Below are 22,571 nucleotides of genomic sequence, written 5' to 3' on the forward strand. Positions count from 1 at the left end.
AATTATTTTTACAGTTATTTTTATTTTTTAAAATATCTTCACAAATTTTTCGGTCAAACATGTATTCAAAAAAAGAAAAGGTAAATCCGGATTTTTCTATTATTTTCATTATTTGGGTAATATTTTAGATAAAATCTCAAATTTAGGATTGAGATTCCCGGGTCAAATTCATTAAATTTACACCATTAAATTGATTTACACCAGTTACTTTATGAACGGTGTAAATCGTGAACTTAACCTCTCAAATTGATTTGATTGGAGAAAATTCTAATCCCTAAATTTAAATTCAGACATGGTTCAAATTTCAAACTCAGCCTATAGAGAAGTATTGCCAATTGTGAGCAATGTGCCACCCTGATACATGCTCAATAAAAATTAGGCTAAACTCATCTAAAGGCCTCTATACTATATTATTTTTGTTAAAAAATTCTTTATACTATTTTTTTTTCTTCAGATCCCTATACTTAGCAAACTTCCGATTTTCAGGTCCTTTTAAGGGACTGGAGGAACAAAAAAATTATAAGAAGAGAGATTGGAGAAAATTAAAAAAAAAAATCTGAAAATCAAAAATTATATAAATAGAGGGATCTGAAGAATAAAAAAATAGTATAAGCGTTTTTTGAATAAAAATAATACCCCCTCCGTCCCATTTAAGAAGGGACATATCCCATTTTTATTTGTCCAACTTAAAAAGGCCATATCGTGTTTTTTGTGCCAATTTATATGAATTTTCCTTTTTTACCCCCTTTTCTCTTTCCATAATTAAATACTACTCCCTCCGGTCCATAATATTTGTCGCATTTGAAAATTTCTTTTGGTCCATAATATTTGTCTCATTAGAGTTTCAAGAAAGCATTAATTGTTATTTTTCCAAAAGTATCCCTAGCAATAAATACTTTATAAGGTTAAAAGAACTAGTCAAACATAAAACAAGTGGTAATTAATATGGACAATTTAGTAAAACTATACATAAATCAAGACATATTTATTATTTTCTTAATCGATGTGAAATGGCCAAATGCGACAAATATTATGGACCGGAGAGAGTATTAGTCTATACATAAAATACAACACTATCATAAATTGGGGTAAAATAAAAAAACACTATAATAGTTAATGTTTTTTTAATATATGTGAAAAAGTCATTTTTCCCTTCTTAAACGGGACGGAGGGAGTATAATATAAGAGCAATAGATTGGTTTAGCCATAAAATTACGAAAAAAAGAGAGAATTCAAATGTCAACATCCGTGGATCCACGTGGAGTGTTAATGCTAATTTAGCATCTGTAGTGACATTTTACTATTCATAGAACAGCTTATTAAAAAACCGACCCGCACCGACGTAAACGGAACGGAGATCTAGCTAGCGGCACAAAAACTCCCATCACGTGCACTTTGTTAATTTATTCATTCAGCTATTGGAGGGACAGAGAAACAAACGGCAGCTTGAACGGTGCTTAACGGCGGATACTTAATCAAATTTTTTCTTAGACATTTAGGACCGGTTTGCTTTGCGCTCGAAATCAGAAAGGAACGAAAAACAATAATGTAAAAAACTCGAAAATTGGTTCATGATATTCTTTATTTAGGACCGGAGTATCATATTTTCCTAATAGTATTTATGAGCTAATATTACAATTTATTTATAAACTAATAATGCACCTTTTTCAAATCATTTGTCATTTCATCGTAATTAATAATAATTTGCAACTTTAATTTCGTTTTAGGTGAAGAGATGAATGAACCCAAACGTGTCAGCACAAAATTGGGTGAAAAGGGACACATAATCATGATTATTTTTTCTTTTACTGATCAACACACGTTATCAAGAAGATTCATTGACAATAACTTTGCTTATTCAAATATAAAAGGGATAAAAGAAGGAGATGGCTCATAAAATATCATTTCAGAAACTGGAGATGATGGGTGTTACTTTATGTCTATAACTTAATACTGATCGTTGCAATTAAGATGCAGAAAAAGGATTAGTTTTATAAAATGTAGTATTCTCTTAATTTGATGTGCATTAAATTTTTGTTATCAAAGAGGAGATAAATTAAACAAGATCCGAAGATTACTCGTCCACATGTTAGAGTTTGAGGTGATAAATTCAAGCGAGAACCAGACCAGCTGCCTTAGGGTTTGAGCCCAACCTTCCTTGCTTGTGTTTTAAAGAGAAACACCAATACAAAGATACACTCACCATTAAATTGTCACCATGTATGGCGGTGTTTCACATGGCTACCATACATACATATATTAGTAATTCTTTTGTATATCAAAGACCAACTATTTTAAAACAATAATTGAACTAGATATACAACTGTTCCATAAATGTACTAAAACGAAAAGTTTTCAGATTGACTATATAGATCTATCTTGAGTTATAAAATGAAAACAAATATTTTTTTATCAATAATAATAGTAATAATTTTAAAATAAATAAATATAATTATATAAAAATTTATGTTTAATATTTTTTATAAAACAAACATTTGCATGTACCATCGCCATCACACAAAAACGTGGCCAATGGAGAAATTGAAAATGAGCAAGAGAGATAGTACTAATTTTTTTGTCACATATAGAAGAGCTTAAAATTGAAGAACTGAAGTGGGCACCAGGCACTCATGAGTCATGATGCCACCCAATATAAAAATAAATATATTTATAAATTTATATAATATAATTAATTTTATATAAGGTACTTTCAAAGAATTATGGTAATAAAAAAGATATAACTAGACTATATAAAATTTTAAAATAAAAAAAAAGAATAAATTATAGTTAAATTTATGAAACTGGCCCGATTTTTTTGATTCAACCGGTTTAATAGTGCATAGTAGTAGGTACATATATTTTCTGATTTAAACCATCTGAACCACATCTTTGATTCTTGAAAAAAACTGAATTGGACAGACTTTCAGTTTTCTGTTGAACCGACCAGTCCGGTCCAGTTGTTAAAACACTGATTGAACATAATGCCCCAGGTTACTTGCAATGCAATAGTGAAATGTGTGTGCTCCACCATCGGCTTTATTTATTAGGATTACCGGTCCACCGTTTTTCTGTTCATCATGAATGTTTGATGTTATCCACCACCCTATTTTTATTTTTGCAATTTTATTAAGCTACCATTACAGTTCAAAAATAATTTTAGCTTGACGGTGGTCCATTTTCCATTATTTTTTGGTAATCTTAAAAAATAATAAAAATTACATGATATTTAAAATATTTCAAAATTGAAAAAAAAGAAGAGAGTCAATAATAGGAGCATGTTATAAAGGGCAGCAGCTGAGTTGAGTGAATGGCGTGGGCAGTGGTCAGTAGAGTTGAAGAAATTGGAAGGTGGATAAATGTTGTGTAGCAGAGAAGTAGTACTGAACCAGTAGATCAGACCACTTCATTTACTCCTCTGTTTTCAAATTTTCCCTCCAACGTCTACAATTTGAATTAAAAGATGGAAACTAACTCAGTTTCCAAGATTATAACCATCTTCTTGATGGCCCTGTTAGTGAGTGGTTTTAAATTGATCCACTGTAGTGTAACCTATGATAACAAAGCCATTATCATCAATGGGCAAAGGAGAATCCTCATCTCTGGCTCCATTCACTATCCCAGAAGTACCCCTGAAGTATTTCTCTTTGTTTTTCATAAACCTTTCATTTCAGTAATGTTTGTTTTAATGGCTGATTATTGTATTTTGTTTGGTGTAGATGTGGGAAGATCTTATAAAGAAGGCAAAAGATGGAGGCTTAGATGTTATCGACACTTATGTTTTCTGGAATGTTCATGAGCCTTCTCCTGGCAATGTACTCTCTTGGATCTTCTCTTTCGCTTTGCTTTTATTTTGTTACTGAGCTTTTTCCACTAATCTTTATGTTTCTTAATTTATTTCGGGTTTTTGCAGTATAATTTTAATGGAAGATATGATCTGGTTCGGTTTATTAAAACAATCCAGAAACTGGGGCTGTATGTTCATCTCCGTATTGGACCTTATGTTTGTGCAGAGTGGAATTTTGGGTACCTGCAAAATTTTTCCTTTTGTGATTCCCAAATTTGTTATTTTATCTGCCTTGAATTTAAATGATTTTGTTGAGCTTCTAACTTGGTGTGACACTGTGTAGTGGATTTCCTGTTTGGTTGAAGTATGTCCCTGGCATCAGCTTCAGAACAGATAATCAGCCTTTTAAGGTTTCATACTAATTCTATTAATGTTTTTCGAGTTTCATTTACTGAAAATGAGAACTTTTAATATAATCAAATCTTTGAATATTATTGATCTTTGTGATTTTTGTTAATTTTGAAGGCAGCAATGCAAGAGTTCACCCAAAAAATTGTGCAAATGATGAAAAAAGAGAAGCTGTTTGCATCACAAGGCGGTCCTATCATCCTTTCTCAGGTATCTGATCTGTATAGTTAAATGTGCTGGATGAGTATTGTGATCTTTAGCAATTTCATTGTATAACTTGTTCAATGTTAATTTGTGTAGATCGAAAATGAGTATGGTTCAGAGAGCAATGCGCTTGGGGCTGCTGGTCATTCCTATATGAACTGGGCTGCAAAGATGGCAGTTGGATTAAACACAGGAGTTCCATGGGTTATGTGCAAGGAAGATGATGCTCCGGATCCTGTGGTCAGACAACTCGATCTTTCCTCGTATCTTCTTCCTATGATTTTATCATTTTCTTAGCAGCAGTGTCAGGAGACTTCTCTTTAATGCTGAACCTGAATTTGTGCAACAGATCAATTCATGTAATGGTTTTTACTGTGATGCTTTTTCTCCAAACAAACCTTACAAACCGACATTGTGGACCGAGGCTTGGAGTGGCTGGTAAGTACTAAATGGAAACTTGACTGTTTGGATGCATTTTACTCTTCTGATTTCGATATTGTGCTTCTTGCCATCATAAAGGTTTACTGAATTTGGCGGCCCCATTCACGAAAGACCAGTTGAAGATTTGGCATTTGCAGTTGGTCGTTTCTTACAAAAGGGTGGTTCATATTTTAACTACTACATGGTTGGTTTCAGTGCATGATAATGTTCATGATATAAAGTAAGGAATTAATCCTAGCTAATTGGCTTTATGCTTTGTGTACTCCTGATAGTACCATGGAGGAACCAACTTCGGACGATCTGCAGGAGGGCCATTTATTACAACAAGTTATGACTATGATGCTCCAATAGACGAATATGGTAAGGGAACTGAACTCATTTTCATTGCAATAGAGAACATGTTCAGTATGAGTTGTAGTTCATTAGTCGAAGATTTACTCTTCCTTGTAATATATTCACATAAAGATAACCAACACTATTATTTTCAAGAACTGAAGTTTCTTGAATGTTGAGTTCTCTGCAAGTAAGGATTTTAAACTTTAAAATCCAGATCTGAACAAACTTTTCTTTTATTAAGGTTTGATCAGGGAACCTAAATACGGTCATCTGAAAGCACTTCATAAAGCTATCAAGTTATGTGAATATGCTTTAGTATCATCAGATCCCAGCATAACATCACTTGGGACTTACCAACAGGTTCGCTATTTCTGATGGAAATCCATATCATTTTTAAGATTAGACAATCTATATCAGAATTAATGTGTTGACCATTCTAATTAATAGCCATCTTACAGGCTCATGTATTTTCTTCTGGACCAAGAAACTGTGCAGCTTTTCTTGCCAATTACAATCCCAAATCTACAGCTAGGGTGGTTTTCAAAAATATGCACTATGATTTGCCTCCATGGTCCATAAGTATCCTTCCTGATTGCAGGAATGTGGTATTTAACACTGCTAAGGTAAGAAGGCTTCTAGAGACTCTCGCTGCAATATGCTTCAAGTTGGAATATGAGTCGCAAAGTGAAAATTCCCCATGTTTTGTAATTATTAAATTAAGTTGTTGACGAATCACTTAGCTTTTTGTGGACTTATAACCTACGATGATATACTAGGTTGGAGTTCAAACTTCACGTATGCAGATGCTGCCAACTGGTTCTGGGTTGTTCTCTTGGGAGACTTATGGTGAAGATATTTCTTCTCTAGGGGACACTTCGAGAATGACAGCTCTTGGACTTTTGGAGCAGATAAATGTCACTAGAGATACCAGTGATTATTTGTGGTATTTGACCAGGTGAGCTAAACGCAATATTTTATCTAGTTTGTAGTGCCTCTGCAGTCTTTTTTTTTTCCAGTCCCAGTGTGAGACGATCTCCGGCTTTTACATTTCACCCATGATATAGTGATCGCTTAATAATACTTGTTACATATGGCATCATGTATTTAACGTTTTCAGTTCCAATTTCTTCGCAGTGTGGACATTAGCTCCTCAGAAGCATTTCTTCGAAACGGACAAAAGCCTAGTCTCACTGTGCAGTCAGCAGGTCACGGTGTTCATGTGTTCATCAATGGGCAGTATGCAGGTATACTGTTGAATCTGAAATCTTTTAGCACCTAAACGGAATTACTTTTCTGGTTTGACAAGTGTTATAAACTAAATATTTTCTATTGCATTGAAAAACTAAGTTTGCAATGCTTCGTTATAACAACAGGATCAGCATTTGGAACCAGAGAGAATAGGCAATTTACATTTACAGGACCAGTCAACCTACGTGCAGGATCAAATAGAATCGCATTGCTCAGCGTAGCAGTTGGATTACCGGTTGGTTCCTTCTCGTGTCTATCATTCATAAAAAAAGTCAACTTGACTTGACCTATAATTGATCTAAATTGTAGAAACATTTAGCAGGTCCCTTGATATATTGCGTATACTAACCAATTTCTGCTATTATCTAGAACATCGGCCTGCACTACGAGACATGGAAAACTGGGGTACTAGGTCCAGTATTGCTACAAGGTCTTAATCAGGGAAAGAAAGACTTAGCAAGTCAAAAGTGGTCCTATCAGGTTCGGCATTTTTTCTGCTTGTGAAACTCCATTAGTGAATGTGACAGAGTTTAAGTCATGAAGTAACATTGAACAGGTTGGTCTAAAAGGAGAGGCAATGAATCTGGTCTCTCCAAATGGCGCCTCATCGGTTGATTGGATCCAAGGGTCCCTAGTTTCGAACCAAGGGCAGGCACTGAAGTGGCATAAGGTAAGGAAGCAAAATAGTGGAAATTGTAGTTCTAAGAGGCTAGTTAAAACTTACGAGGTTGCTTTGTCTCGTTGGAATTTTAAGGCCTATTTTGATGCACCTGGAGGAAATGAGCCATTAGCTTTGGATATGCAAAGCATGGGAAAGGGTCAAATGTGGATCAATGGCCAAAGTATTGGGAGATACTGGATGGCTTATGCAAAAGGTGACTGCAGTAGTTGCAGTTACACTTTTACATTCCGGCCTTCAAAGTGTCAACACGGTTGCGGCCAACCAACTCAACGATGGTATACCAGTAGAAGAATTAACTTTAAGCTGCAGCTGCAATCATTATATCATAAAACTAAAGTAATTTTCCGATTTAAATTTTCAGGTACCATGTTCCAAGGTCATGGTTAAAGCCAACAAAAAATTTGCTTGTAGTTTTTGAAGAGCTTGGTGGGGATGCATCAAAGATATCTCTCGTCAAGAAATCAATCACAAGTGTTTGTGCTGATATACATGAACATCACCCTGCCATCGAGAATTATAGTACAGATAGTAGTTCTGAATCATCAATGCTTCATCAGGCCAATGTTCACCTGCGGTGTGCACATGGGGAATCAATAGCAGCTATAAAATTTGCCAGTTTTGGTACGCCTTTGGGAACTTGTGGAAGTTTTCAGCAAGGACATTGTCATGCACCGAATACTCAATCAGTTATAGAAAAAGTAAGCTCTCTTCACATTATGTTCTTGTCGTCTTTATATATGTGCATCTGAACAGAGTTTCAAATTTGTTCTTTCCATTTTATTTGGTAGTTTACTGATACATTTCCATTGAAATATTCTACTTTATAGAAATGCGTTGGACAGGAGAGCTGCATGGTTATCATATCGAACAGTAACTTTGGCGCTGATCCGTGTCCAAATGTATTGAAGAAGCTATCAGTTGAAGCTGTCTGTTCCACAGGTACCATGACTACCTAATTCATCAAAGAGTTGGCGATTTCCCAATTAATTGTGATTAATTAGAAGCTGCAGGCAGCTCCGAGAGAACAGTATAAAGATGCAAACAACAATTGTTCAAAATGGAACGTAACATCGGATGTCAGATGCTTGGTCATAACTACCTACAATGTATAGCTATGTGTAGTAGATTTTTGGATATGGAACGTGCCGCCTGCAGCATTTAGTATTTTCATAAGAGTTTGGAGATAAAGCAATTGGTTCTACAAAGGTAAATTCATTGGTGGAAAATAGGAATAAGGAAATTATTGGTGCCCCACGAACAAGTTGATTCATTAGTGGAAAATACAGGCAGTGATTCTTGTGTAAACAAAGGATATGTAATAGATTGTAGTTTATGATTCTTCTCAGTTATTGAGCAATGCAATCATCTGGGTCTTTGATCTTAGCACTCTATCAACTGTGATTTTTTACAGTTTTAAGAGTCTAGACAGTTGATGATGATGTTGCAGAACAGCCATTTCTGTTATGTATAAAATAACTTAATTGGGACTTCTATTGAAAACCATGGATCATTGTGATTTTTTTTTTATATAATTGATTAATTTTATTAAAAACTAAAGCACAAGAAGTTAATTAAGTACTATAAATTAAAGGCAAGCATCTCTCCTGGACTAACCAAAGAGAGAGGATGAACGAGATCCCCTGGCACAAGGGGAAACAAACGAAGTTCATAACATACATAAACACCGGCAGTAAAACATCAGTCATTTAGACTCTACTTGAGCACTGGAAATAGCACCGGGGGTATTAGCACCAGAAATAATAACACTGGGGGTATCATGCAGTAAGATGGTCTTCTCCAGCTCAGCTTTCTGGGCACCCACAACTCTGTCCACAATTTTACCTCCTCTCAAGAAGGCAAATGTTGGCATTGCATCCACATCCCAGTCTTGAGCAACAGTCTGGAAAACACAAAAGCAAATTTATCATTTTTTGTGAATCTTAATTTTACGTTTCTACAAAATTCAGTATTATCTAGTGTGCATTTGGTTCATTGAATTCATTTGGAACAAATGTAGTATACATATCTATTATGTTTTGACTGAATTACGTAATTCATTTGCAAATGAAACAGATTCTATAGTAGAATTGAATCAAACAAAGGGTTAAAAGGAATTGAAGACTACCTTCAATTCATCAACATCCACTTTCAAGAATGTTATATGGGGCAACTTCTTGGCCATCTCTGCAAAAATTGGTGCAATGAATTTGCAAGGCCCGCACCAAGTAGCCGTAAAATCAACAACAACCTGAACTCAAAAACAAGCTTTTGGTTAGCAAGTTTCGGAACTTAACCACCTAATTCAATTCAAGCGGCGATAACACTATCGAAGCACCGACTTCGATTCAATTACAGTATTAAACCAGAATTAATATGACAATAAGATAATCTAAGATGAGCTTGAACCTGTAGTTAAAATTAAGTAAATCACTATAAAAAAAATGGCAGTTTTCAAAGATCTGCCATATAATCCACCAGAGACCGTTCAATTCGTCATAGATTGAAAAAAAAAAAAGCACGAGATGTACCAATTTGCCGGTGTCCTGTGCCTTATTGAGCTGCTCAGTCCAGGCCTCAATGGTGTGGCAGGCAATCACTTGACCTTCTTGTTCAGCCATTTTCTTTTCTTCTTTCAAATTCTGAAAATCTTCAAGCAAAGTGTTTCTTTTTCTTCTAATGTTCATCTCGTAGCATACTACTATTTATATAACCGCTTTGCTATCTTTTTCTCTTACCGGTATCGGTGTTGTATTTTGGATATTATTACGAATTTTGCCATTTAGCTTATTGTGGACGCGATAGCGCGCTTTAGGAGAATAATTGTGAGGTATGCTTACACGTCGTCACTAGGAATCTTAGAAAATTCTCCCTCCTTTAATTACTACTTCCGTTCTTTTTTAGTTGTACATTTAGCCAATATTACACATACCAAGATAGTACTTCTTTTGTCTTAATTTATAAAAAAAAATACTAATATAACTCTATTAGTTAATAAATACCTTTTAAATTAAAAAATAAGGTCATTTATTAGGGATGGGTAAACTTGGAAGATAAGTAGCTAATATCACATAAAATTACTAAATGGACAACTATTTGTAGACAAATAAAATTGACTAAATGGACAACTAAAAAAGAGTGGAGGGAGTAACATTTTTAAAAATTTAATTTTATTTCAAAATATCCGTTCCTCACATTTTGATACCCTATTGATTTTTTATTTATTTTTTGTTATTTTTAAACAAATGTAATTATATAATTTTTTTAATTATACATCCTTAATTATATAAGTAGTATTAAAAGTGCATTGAAAGATAATTTATTAATTATACATCCTTGATTATATAAATATAATTATATATTTGTTACTATAACGTTATAAAAGACTTAAACTATTATTATTACTGTAAATTTTAACTAAATTTCTTTTCTCTCTAAAAAAAGTATTAACCGCCTTTAGTTTTTTTTATTTCTTCAGAATTCTTACGGTAACCAATTTTTTTTATGGTTTTTAATTTCAATAAACACAATAAATAACTAATATTTTTATTTTGTCTTTTATAATTAAAAATTTATTAAAGAGAACACATGTCAAATTCAATTTATTGCCAATCAAAAATCAAAGGTAGATAAAAGACTTATTAACAATAAATGTACAACTGTTTATGTGCCAAACTAATTTTTTAAAAGTATTGTATTTTATTGTTTGTTGCCTTTTTTAGTGAAATGGTTGATAATTTAATTTCTAATTTTATAAATATATTTTCGAATCAGTTATAACGTGTTAGCGTAAGTTACTTGTTAGATTTATTTGAGATTCGATTTAATAAAATTAATAATTTATTTTTAATATGAATCTATTTCGATTGTTTATCTCATGCAACGGTTATGATACATAATTTTTACACCAATAATATTTATAATAAAAAATCTTTAATTATTATTAATTTTTTATCATTAAATATTAGCAATAAATAACATCGATTTTGTTATATGATTGACGTGATACAACCATCGTTATCTATCGATTTCACACCATAATAGTTTAATTAGTTTAAATTTAAAGAAATTTAGGGAGAAAAGAAATTTAGTACTACTTATATAATTAAGTTTAAGAACAGAAATTTAGTACTTTTTTTCTTGAAGAACAGATCCGCCCTTTTCGATGACCGGAAAATTTTCCGGTCAACGTTAACTTGGGGAAGTTGATCGAAAATTTTTCTGATGGTGTCGGGTGGCGGCGGTGTCCAGGTTGGCGGTTGATAGGTTGGCCGAATAATTTTCCGGTCAACGTTAACTTGGGGAAGTTGATCGAAAATATTTCTGATGGTGTCGGGGGCGGTGTTCAGGTTGGCGGTTGATAGGTTGGCCGAATAGTTTAGGTTAGATTGAGCTGGATTGGATTGAGTTGGGGTATTTTGCGTATTTTGATTTTTTATTTTATTTTTTAATGACGTGTCAGATGATGTGGTGCCGTCAGATATTTTTTTTAAGATTGTCAGTTGACCAGAAAAGACGGCGCCAGGGGTATTTTCGTCTTAGGAGTTTTAGAGCCCGTTATTAAACATCAGGGGGGTTTTACACATTTAACCCTAAAAATCAAGAGCCATGGGTGATTATTAGCCCAGACTTACTCTCCACCCTCTCTAGTTTTTTAGTAATTCGTATATTTAGAATTTGTTAGTCATTAGGAAAATCCTAGAAGCAATATCACTGACCTAAAAAGCCTATATATATGGCTTGTCACTTCATTTTGTATATATGCATGAGAGAAAGCATAGTGGTGGGTGCATCATAGTGTAATTAACGTGAGTGAAGTGTTATAAGGAGAAATAGCAAGTGAGTATTGTCCTAATTACATCTTAGTACAAATAAATAAAAATTATTTCAGTTAAAAGGCCTCCATAATTTCTAACAAAACGTAGGTTTTTTTTGTTGATTTTGTCGTTGGTTGAATTTCCAGAAATCTGAGAATTTATTTCCTGAGATTCTCCTCGCGCTTTGATGTGTTTGATTTTTTGCTGATTTGGATTATTTCAAATGTGAAATTTGTTCACTCGATATTCAAATCATGATGCAATCTGTAAGAGATAAAGCTAAGTTACGTATGGTTACAATAAAGTTTCTACAGTCTTAATAAAGTTTCTACGTATTCAAATCATGATAAAATCGATTTCACACCAATTTTATTAAGACTGTAAGAGATAAAGCTAATGACCCACAATTTTATTAAGACTGTAGAAGCACTTTATTGTTCATAAATTGGAAAGCAAGCATACATGGAGGATGAACGACGGCTCACATGAGGCAAAACAAACGAAAGTTGACAACAGACATAAACAACGGCAAAACAAACAAAAGAAATAAACAACCGAAAGTTGACAACAAAGATATATAAACACAAAGCAATCAGACAATAACTGAGCGGCCTAGCTAGTATGCTTTCCGATGGCCATCAACAGCTCCTCTTTCTTGGCACCCACAACTTTGTCCACTATTTTATCTCCTTTCAAGAACATAAATGTTGGCATTGACTGCACACCCCAAGCTTCAGCAACAGACTGCACATCACATCAAAGTGTTATTTCTTCATAAATCTTATTAATTTTACGTTTCTTTAAAATATTAGGGTTTATCTTTAAATTAAATATATACCTTCAGTTCATCAACATCCACCTTCAAGAATGTAATATGGGTGAAGGTCCTGGCAATCTCTTCAAAAATGGGTGCAATGAAACGGCAAGGCCCGCACCATGAAGCAGTAAAATCAACAACAACCTGAACTCAAAAACAATATAAGAGACTTTCAGATAAGCTTTTAAATTGAAAGAATCATTAATTATGATAACACTTTAAATTCAAGATCTGCCTTCAAAAAATCCACCAGAATATATGATTCAAACATAAAAAGAAAAACAAGACATATATATATACCAATTTGTTGGGTTGCTGTAGCTTGGCGAGCTGCTCAGTCCAGGCCTCAACGGTGTGGCAGGCAATCACTTGTCCAACTTCAGCCATTTCTTTTCTTCTTTCAAACTCTGAAAATCTCAAAACCAAAAACTGTTTCTTTTTCTTCTTTCTCGTTTTAAGATTTGGTGTGCATATTCACCTCGTACCCTACTACTTATATAATAGCTTCCATTTTTTTCTCTTACCCAAATCGGCCTTGTATTTTCGATTTTATTACCAATACCATTTAGAGGTTTGCTTACACGTAATCAGTAGGATTAGGAAAATACTATTTCAATTCAACGACTTCTCACATTTCATAACCTTTAGAAATTGAACCAAGCTTCTCTTTGAATTACGTAGCAATTTTAAAACAAATACGGCGTATACATTATTCAAATTTTCTCCACTAACCGAACATAATCATTTTCCCTTGATTTTTAAAATCTTCGCCGGATTATACAAAAATTTAAAGGTAATAATTAATATTTTAAAATAAAAAAATTGAAGGGGTTTTTGAATAAAAACAAGTTGAGGGGACAAGTGTATAAAAATTCAAGGTTAATAGTGTATCCTTTTGTAAAAAAAAAATTAAAAGTTAAGGTATTTTTTGGTTTTAAAAAAATAAAGTTGGGGGTCCTGGGCAAGCCCTGGTTCCGCCCCTGCACGAGCCTCCCAGTTCGTATAGAGCAAAAAAAGGGCTGGACGACCTTCTTTACGCTTACGATTTCAAACCAATGAGAAACTAGATTGTTTAATTATTTCTTTTATTCCTCACTTAAAAGACAAACAGTATCGTATTTGTTTATTATATACTAAGTAATTTAATGAGCAATTTTCTTACTTCTTTAATTTCTAAGAAAATATTAATAAGGCGTTGAAATGTGAGACTCATTGTAATTAAATAAATTTTTACTATTTATATGCAGTAATATTTGCTTCATTTTGGTATGAAAGGGAAATTTTAATTATCTAACTACCAAGGGTGACCTACTGCACATCATTAGTTGGAATAAAATTATATTAATCAAATTACTATTATGTGAAGAAAAATTTATTCATTAGCAACGGAAAAGTACTACATTCTATTTAGATGAGAATAGGGGAATATCTAACCTGAACCTGATATATAAAATTTCATGAATTTATCTAATAAAATGTTAAAAAATGTAACATAATTTTTTTTTCTTAATGTTTTATCTCTCTTTTCATTTTTTTTTTCATTTTCTTAACATTTCATTGAATAGATTTATAAATTTTTCATGAACCGGGTCTAGATAAGAATTAAAAATAGTACTTTCTCTATTACTTTCCTCATGCAATGCATATATATCATATATTATTTTATTTCAAAGTATACGCCAAATTTTCAAACATATCAAACAAGTATATGTGTTATATAAGTATGAACAAATTAAGCAGGAATTAAAATAAAAAATAAAAAATTAAGCAGCAGGAATAGAAACATGTATACTCCCTCTAGTCTTTAATAAATATTTTTTTTACAAAAGATTATATTTTTGCAATGACTTCTCACATTTCACCACCTTATAGTATTTTATTAGAAGTTGAACACAATTTCCTTTGGAATTGCGTAGTAATTTTAAAACTATTATGATACTGCTGTTCTATGCTAGCGGAGAAAATTCAGAAATACACTATATTTTTTAGGGTATTAGTAAAACAAATTAAGCCTAACGTTTAAAACAATATAAAAAAAATTCCAACCTCTCCAGTTTTTGTATTTTGTGGCCTCATCTAAAATTCATTCTGACCATTTTATAATCTTTTTAGCCTACAAAGTGTAAAAATGCGAAAGGTTGAGATTTTATTTGCAAAAATTTTAAACGTTAAAATTTAATATGCCAATAATATGGCTGCCACATCTGCAAATAATGGCCGAAAAACGATTTAGGCTACAAATTGCAAAAATTGAAAAGAGTAGAATTTGGTTCGTAATGTTTTAAACGTTAGACTTAAATCGCAAATGTTAGGATTTGTTTTGCCAATACCATTTTTTATTTATTTTTATTATTGTTGTAGTTCGTCACACGGTAGAAAAACGAAAAGATTAAAGCTTGAGGCGTGTTTATGTGCACTGCCCTTAAGAATATTCAGCAATAAAGCGTATTCACCAAACAACAAGCTCATCCAATATATCGTATTGGGAGCAGAAGCAACAATGTTTTGATATTTGATACCATTCATAAATATCTAAACTAATCAAGCGTTTAAAGTTTAAGTAAAAGACATATGAGATATTTCGATAACTGGAAATCAAAGTGGAAGGGATAGTAAATGCTAATAAGCAAACGTGTTACAACGTGTTAAAAGACTAACACTACTAGAAATTTGTCGTTTATCTGTCGTAGCACAAATCCGTCGCTAAATGGTTCGTAACAAAATCATTTAGCTACAGATAAATAAATTACCAACGAATTTTTAAAAATTTAGCTACATATTTTTTAACATTTAGTGACGAAGTTTAATCCGTCACTATTTTTTTTAAAAAAAAAATTTAAAAAAGTAATTTAATATTTTTATTAAATCGTTAAATGAAATATTATTTAATCTATAGCTCACAGTCCCACCCACCCACAATAGATCACCCATAGTTATCCATCCGCGATTTTTGCAAACTTTCCAGTAGATTAGCCGTTTTTCTATTGCTCCTACCCAATACTCTTTAAACCTAAATTTTCCCCGCGCATAACAACATCATAACACAAATTTTTATTATATATCTATGTATATTATATATAAATATAACTAAAATGAACAAATATTTATTCCCGCATTCTAAAATAATAATTTTTCCATATTAATTATTTTGTAAATAAATAAATAATAGATAATTTTCTTTTTAATAAATTTTTAATAAAAAAAAAATTAACTTTTGCACTTTACTATTGCATTTTTATATAATTAGTTTTTTAGAATATGTTACTATATCATGGGTATTTGTCAAAAAAATGCCAAAAAAAATTACGAGCTACTAATAAAACATGGCAAAATAGATAGATGCTCTATTATATTTTTTGATTGGGTTCCTTTAATTTAATTTATCAGTTTTTATGTTTTTGATTTTATAAATATTAGATTCTTTTATCACGAAAATAGAATGTGTATATTCTACGCGTTGTTAGTGAAATTGTATAAATTTTTATTCATTTTTTTACATTACTATTTTTTTTTGAATCGGATTCTTACACAATTATTTTTATTGAAAGTAAATTTTTCCGTCTAATTTTTCAGTCTGACCGAACATTGTGAATAATTTGTGAACGACAGATCGACCTAATATTTATTAAATCATAAGTGTATTGAGTCAATACATATAAATTATTGCTCAGGGATCCAATTCATATAAAGATATAAATATATAGAGACCAAATATGTGTTTTAAAACATGTTGTAAAGTTCACTGATCATTTTTTGTTCAATCGTAGGTTCAGGAGGTTTTGGTTAGATGTTAAGTTGGTTAATACTAGGTGTGTAAACGAGCCGAGCGCGATTTAGGTTAAAATAGAGTTTAAATTTGAATTCAAATGTATTATATAAGTGCGAGCTTGAATTAGCCGAAATTTTAAAATTTTGAGTTTGAATAATAACCGAGCTATTCGAATTCGAATTCGAATTCGACTCAAATTTAATAAAAAATACAATTAATAATTAAAATTTATCATATTTGATGTATTTTAATTTTTTTACTATAAAATATAATTTTTAATCAATTAGGATGATACACTTAAATGACTCCGTGAAGATATTTTTGCGATGGATTTAAAAGAATACAGCCATCTGTGATCCTACATAAGCAAATGTGTGCTCCACGTGGGAATTTCCAAACCACACCTCCTATAAATTTCTCACATTATCCACATCCTTATTTCCTTTTCTTCAAACCACCAGATCATCAAATTTTCCACGTGGCAAGTCATTTCAATAGCTGAACAAAAAGAAGATGCCCTCATTCTATCTATTTGTAATTGTATCTCTGAATTTTTAAATTTGTTTCTAAAAATGGCTCTGCTTCAGCTAATTTCTACTCACAAACCCTCGTTAAACCCCAACACTACAATATTAAACCCTAATTACTCCAATTCACAACCTTCCGTTCTCAACTTCCTTAACAAGCGCCGCCGCCGACGACACGGCGGCACCTCTCTAAAATGCTCCGCCTCATCTTTCTCAGAGAAGCACCACACTAACCATCCGAAATCAGACGACGTCGTTGAGCTCCCTATCTTCCCTCTCCCTCTCGTTTTATTCCCCGGAGCTATCCTCCCTCTCCAGATCTTCGAATTCCGCTACCGCATTATGATGCACACTCTCCTCCACACCGACCTCCGTTTCGGCGTCATCTACTCCGACGCCGCCACAGGGACCGCCGAAGTCGGCTGCGTAGGTGAGATCGTGAAACACGAGCGTCTCGTCGATGACCGATTCTTTTTAATCTGCAAAGGACAAGAGAGGTTCCGGATAACAAATCTCATCCGTACAAAGCCTTATCTTGTAGCGGAGGTGACGTGGCTGGAGGACCGTCCGTCAGGAGATGAGGACGTGGATGCTTTATCGACGGAAGTGGAAACTTATATGAAAGACGTTATTAGATTATCGAATAGATTAAACGGAAAGCCTGAAAAAGAAGCGCCGGATTTGCGTAAGAATCTTTTCCCGACGCTGTTTTCATTTTTCGTCGGGAGTACTTTTGAAGGCGCGCCTCGTGAGCAGCAGGCGTTACTTGAATTGGAGGATACAGCGGCCAGATTGAAGCGAGAGAAGGAGACTTTGAGGAATACGCTTAATTATCTGACGGCTGCTTCCGCCGTTAAAGACGTTTTTCCGTCATCGTGATAAGGGAACAATTTATGAAAGGGGAGGAATAGTAATATACAGTTGAATGAAGCACAGAAGAATTATATAGCGAAGGGATCCTGTATAACCATCATTCAGGTAATTTGCTATACATTAGTGTAATACAGGCAAATGGACTTATATAAGTTGTAAATTTTGATTATATTATTTGTTTCTGCGCTTCTCCAATTGATGACCTTCATAAACTGATGAATGGGATTTTGTATATAATGGATACTTGTTGATTATGTTGGGAGAATTCTTGATTTTGATTGATCATTTCGAATCAAATTCATATGATATGCACTGTTTGGCTTTGCTTGTGGTTCTGTTCGGGTCAATCCGATTATTGCTGGATTAGCCTAGTTATAGTTTTTCCAGCAGAAAAGGAGTGTTCTTTTGAAAATGTTACTGCAGAAATAGGCATTTCATTCATTTGCTGATTGTCTCTCTATGTTTACAATGAACATTCATGTGAATGTTAAATTATAGTATTTCAGACTTGTACAATTTAATAATGTTGTCTTTGTACTTGTTGCCTGTAGTAAGTGCATCACATCATTTGGAAGGCATTTAGATTCCATATCATTTGACCCAAAGCCGACGATTACTTGTTTGATGATGAAGTTCCTAGTAAACTCGTGTGCAGCAGTACAGTGTTTTTTGTAGGAAGTATGATAATTTATTTAGCAAATCAAGCTGATACTGCTGTGCTGGGTATAACTCTTATGGAACAGTAGATGTGAATAGTTTTGCTTTATCAAATTTCCTCTGATGCATCACCTTAGGAATTTAGATTAAGGGGTTACATGCGGTTGATTATGTTCATACATAGACTTGGTTTAAGTTCATTTTGGTTCTCTTAGCTACTCATTACATACTAAAGAGTTTCTTTATCTAACATTTAAGTACTCGATACATAAAGAAGCAAATATGCTAGTTCATAGTACAGATGCAAGAGATGCCAAAAGCAATTTTATGTCTAAGCTAAAAAGACCTACTTCAATTTCCAGATCTCAACACTTCGTGGTTATGGACTACAGAGAGATGAAATAGTACAAGCCTCACTGTGTGGTTCTTTGTAAAAAAACAAAACTATGCTATGTAGCACCCAAATGTCACCGTCTGAGAGACACGGCTTTATAGCTAAACCGATTGCCTGCTGGGTGTTCGGAAAATTTAAGTCTAAAACTAGAAACCTCGTTACAACGGTGAAGCATACAATGTTTACGGGAGCTTTATATAGAAAACTTATAGGCAAAATTAATAGAGAAGGCTTTACAGAATCCATCCTTCGAGAAGGGAATTCCAGCTACCAAATTTTGCTTGGGAGTTTTTCTTTGCGACTGTCTCCATTCTTGTACCATTACCAGGAAACTGCAAGCATAAGATAGTTTTAGTCTACAGTTCAAAAAGTATGAAAAGAAACTAAATGTCAAGCCCTAGCCACAATATTAGATTAATTTTAAGCCAAAAATCATACAAGATTTGTACATTTTGTGGGCTTGAGATCTCATAGAATCAACAAAATCACATAAATCGCGCAGTTCAATCACTTACATTACAATCGGAAAGCTTCTATGATTTAAAATAGCAAAGAGAAAGCAGAGAAAATTCTGACCTTGAGGCATGCATTTCTTTGTGTGTCGCAAACTGGATAATCATGTGGGCAGCAATGAAGTCCGTCCTTGCAACAGACAGCTGAATCCAATTCACAACATTTCCACGAAAAGCATATTCCAAAAATATGGTGAGCACAACAGCATGTTTCTCCTCCTCCACACCGACTGAAAAAATCACATTTAGTTGGTCCTGGTGGAGCCGGAGGAGGTGGATTAGGGCTCGTCTTAACCGGGAACGAAGCCAGCATGTTGATACCGCAGAGCCCTTGAGAACCCCCTTTATTACGCAACATGTATATAAAACCATTCATTCCCCAACGCGTTCCCCATGAGTTCTTCGCAATCCAGTAATCTACTCCATTTTCCGATCCGTATCCCACAATCAGTACAGCATGATCTAACGATGTTGCACATGGCCCAGTGAAAATCCCCTATCACACAGATAATCAGACGTTTCAACAATCAACCATATCAATACTCCTGAAGTGGTTCTCAGCTACCAAGTTGATAAAATTAGTCATCAAAAACTAACCTTCGAGTACAACTGAAATGCCCTTTCACTGCCACATATACCAACACTTACAGGTTGATTTGCAACAGCTTTCATCAGCGCGTTCTCGTTTTCTCGTGGCACATCTGTGTATCCATCAATGGTTACCACACGCCTTTTCAACTGCCATATGTATAAATTTTACGACTATGAGAAAGGCTAAGATGAAAGAACGAAATGGGGGAAGAAAAGTTGTAACCTTTTCCTTATTGCAGGGTTTTTCCTTAGCTTGATATGGATAGTCATCCTCGGTGTCGATCCCGTGGTTGTTTACGACAAACTGGAATGCATAATCCATAAGTCCACCCTCACAGCCGTTATTGTAAGCTTTATCACAATCAACCAACTCTTGTTCGGAGAGGCTAACAAGAGATCCGCTAACAATCTTATTTATGCCTTCAATTGCTCCTGTGGCTGAGAAAGACCAACAAGCACCTACAAGATACAGTGAACATTTTTACAAGACTGAGGACAATTATGGTTATATATATCATTTCGAGATAGTAGGATGAACTAACCAGATTGCACTCTATATAATACATAGAACTTGATGATTTCAATCAAGGAAAGTGAAAATTGCAAATAATATAGGCAGATATGATACTAACTTGATGATTTTAGTCAAATTCTAAGTCTTGATAGCTTATGACATTACAAAGATAATATACTCTTTTGTTGAGAGGAACCTCAATCCACAAAAATAATATACGTACTACATTGAACAAAATTACAAGGAATTGGTTAGAAAATAAAATGGTACCAAATCTTTGTCCTATATTTAAATTTGGTACAAAAACTTCAATTTGTATTACAAAATATTTAATTTTCATTTCAAGATAAAATACTTAAAAATTCCAAATTCAAATTAGTCTCTGTGATCAGTGGTGGTTGCAACATATTCTATAAATATTCTGCTATAGGTGACACATTAGATTGTACTCCCTCCATTCCATTTAAAAAGTCATATTATTTACTTTTACAATTTTACAATGTTCCACATAAGAAGTTCTAGTTGAACTTCTAACTATTTTTAGCTTAAAATAATATTTTGTTAATCTTAACGATTGGGTACAATTTATAAGATAATTGATGAGACAATATCACTAGAAACTAAAATTAAAAATTTAATATTTTGATAAGAACTGAAGTTTAAGTACCAAATTGAAAAAAGGCTAAAATTTGGTACCATTCAGATATTTAACCCACAAAGAATGAACAGACAGAAACATCACTGGAATCACTCAGAAATAAGCTGGCACAGAAATTTACAGTTTATTGACAAAACAAACATCAAATGCTATAACATACGGTCATCAGCAAGCCACGAAAAATATAAAACCAGATAATTAAAAAGCCAAATTAGAAATTAACTCACCGCAATTGCTTTGATCTTTAACCTCAGTAACAGCTCCTTTTTTTCTCCAATCAATCGACAAAGGAGGATCACCAACGAAATCAGGAAACGGTAATTTGGTCCCATGAAGATTGGCAGAAGCAGAAGCAGGAGAAAGACCCAATCGAGAAGCTTTAAACTCAGGGTGGGTGAGATCAGCAAAGGCATTAAGAGAAAGGGTATACGAAGAATTAGCCCTACTGTTATGTTTCTTGACAAAATCAAAATTGTCCTCCAACACTTGGAGCCTAAACAGCTTCTCTTGGGGTGATGCGTATGTTTTACCATGTTGTTGGGACCAGGTTTCGAAGAGTTTAGAAATGTCCGAAGAAGAAGAAGAAGCAATGGATAAGTAAGAGCAAAGGAGAGTGATGGAGCACAGGGTAGAAGGAAGGAAGTGAGAGTTCATTTTTTGTTGGAGGCCTTTCTTTTTGGTCGTTGGCCTTTTTGGTTATGTTGGATTGGTCGGATCACTACAAAAGTGGAGAGCCAAGAAAAACAACAGGAACTTTCTTTATACTTTCCCCGAATCATCACTCCTGCTTTAACCCAATCTCTATGGACCCATCCTGTATAGATTTATTTAATGATTTTTTCATTTATTTATTTATTGATTTTTTTACAGGGTTTATACTAAAATTATCCAATTTTTAAAAGGTAATTTTAAAAATTTGCATCATAAATTTCTAATCACATTCTATATCCAATTTTATAAAATATTTACAACAATGCTTTTCTTATTCGGCATTTATTCACCGTAAATACACTATAAAACCACTATCAGTACACTATAAAATACAACATAAATACACTATAATTACACCATAAAAACACCAACGGAAATAAAAAAATACACCAAAAAGATTATTTTTGAAATTAAAAAGGTAATTTGAAAAATAAATAAGATATGCAAAGTAATTATTTTTAAAAAGTGGGTACCGCTGTAATTAAAGATTTAAAAAAGTTTCCCTTGAAAATTTTCTCTTTTTTTGCATAGTATTTTAGAAATTTCTTTAGGTAAACTGAGTTTATGACATCATCACATGCATGATATTGAAATAGTATAAAAATATCTAAACTATAAAAAAAATCAAACG

At 33.3% G+C, this 22,571-nt stretch overlaps 5 protein-coding genes across 5 annotated transcripts; 2 read left to right on the top strand and 3 right to left on the bottom strand.

Moving 5' to 3' along the window:
• Window positions 1-3,262: 3,262 nt before the first annotated feature.
• On the top strand, window positions 3,263-8,486 carry LOC126677733 (beta-galactosidase 5-like). Its single transcript, XM_050372508.2, has 20 exons — window positions 3,263-3,634; window positions 3,717-3,812; window positions 3,911-4,023; window positions 4,128-4,194; window positions 4,310-4,402; window positions 4,493-4,636; window positions 4,746-4,834; window positions 4,916-5,021; window positions 5,110-5,197; window positions 5,415-5,533; window positions 5,632-5,796; window positions 5,950-6,128; window positions 6,308-6,417; window positions 6,547-6,656; window positions 6,791-6,901; window positions 6,978-7,091; window positions 7,176-7,378; window positions 7,465-7,801; window positions 7,931-8,042; window positions 8,114-8,486. Exons 1-20 carry the CDS (start codon window positions 3,461-3,463, stop codon window positions 8,134-8,136), a joined length of 2,553 nt encoding a protein of 850 aa, XP_050228465.1. The 5' UTR covers window positions 3,263-3,460; the 3' UTR covers window positions 8,137-8,486.
• Window positions 8,487-8,670: 184 nt separating this feature from the next.
• Window positions 8,671-9,802, bottom strand: LOC126677744 (thioredoxin H1-like). The gene is made up of 3 exons (XM_050372514.2): window positions 9,632-9,802; window positions 9,229-9,351; window positions 8,671-9,003 (listed from the first exon to the last, which is right to left on the bottom strand). The coding sequence occupies exons 1-3, from the start codon at window positions 9,785-9,787 to the stop codon at window positions 8,806-8,808; spliced, it is 477 nt and encodes a 158-aa protein (XP_050228471.1). The 5' UTR covers window positions 9,788-9,802; the 3' UTR covers window positions 8,671-8,805.
• Window positions 9,803-12,406: 2,604 nt separating this feature from the next.
• LOC126664991 (thioredoxin H-type-like) lies at window positions 12,407-13,216 on the bottom strand. Its single transcript, XM_050357635.2, has 3 exons — window positions 13,035-13,216; window positions 12,756-12,878; window positions 12,407-12,661 (listed from the first exon to the last, which is right to left on the bottom strand). Exons 1-3 carry the CDS (start codon window positions 13,119-13,121, stop codon window positions 12,530-12,532), a joined length of 342 nt encoding a protein of 113 aa, XP_050213592.1. The 5' UTR covers window positions 13,122-13,216; the 3' UTR covers window positions 12,407-12,529.
• A 3,775-nt stretch (window positions 13,217-16,991) lies between these two features.
• On the top strand, window positions 16,992-18,188 carry LOC126654646 (uncharacterized). Its single transcript, XM_050348583.2, has one exon. The coding sequence runs from the start codon at window positions 17,076-17,078 to the stop codon at window positions 17,907-17,909; it is 834 nt and encodes a 277-aa protein (XP_050204540.1). The 5' UTR covers window positions 16,992-17,075; the 3' UTR covers window positions 17,910-18,188.
• Window positions 18,189-18,871: 683 nt separating this feature from the next.
• LOC126654639 (low-temperature-induced cysteine proteinase) lies at window positions 18,872-21,997 on the bottom strand. Its single transcript, XM_050348571.2, has 5 exons — window positions 21,457-21,997; window positions 20,281-20,516; window positions 20,064-20,204; window positions 19,531-19,962; window positions 18,872-19,286 (listed from the first exon to the last, which is right to left on the bottom strand). Exons 1-5 carry the CDS (start codon window positions 21,881-21,883, stop codon window positions 19,188-19,190), a joined length of 1,335 nt encoding a protein of 444 aa, XP_050204528.1. The 5' UTR covers window positions 21,884-21,997; the 3' UTR covers window positions 18,872-19,187.
• Window positions 21,998-22,571: the final 574 nt, after the last annotated feature.

The sequence above is a fragment of the Mercurialis annua genome, linkage group LG1-X (genome assembly GCF_937616625.2).
Source record: "Mercurialis annua linkage group LG1-X, ddMerAnnu1.2, whole genome shotgun sequence".
In the NCBI taxonomy this organism is placed as follows: Eukaryota; Viridiplantae; Streptophyta; class Magnoliopsida; order Malpighiales; family Euphorbiaceae; genus Mercurialis; species Mercurialis annua.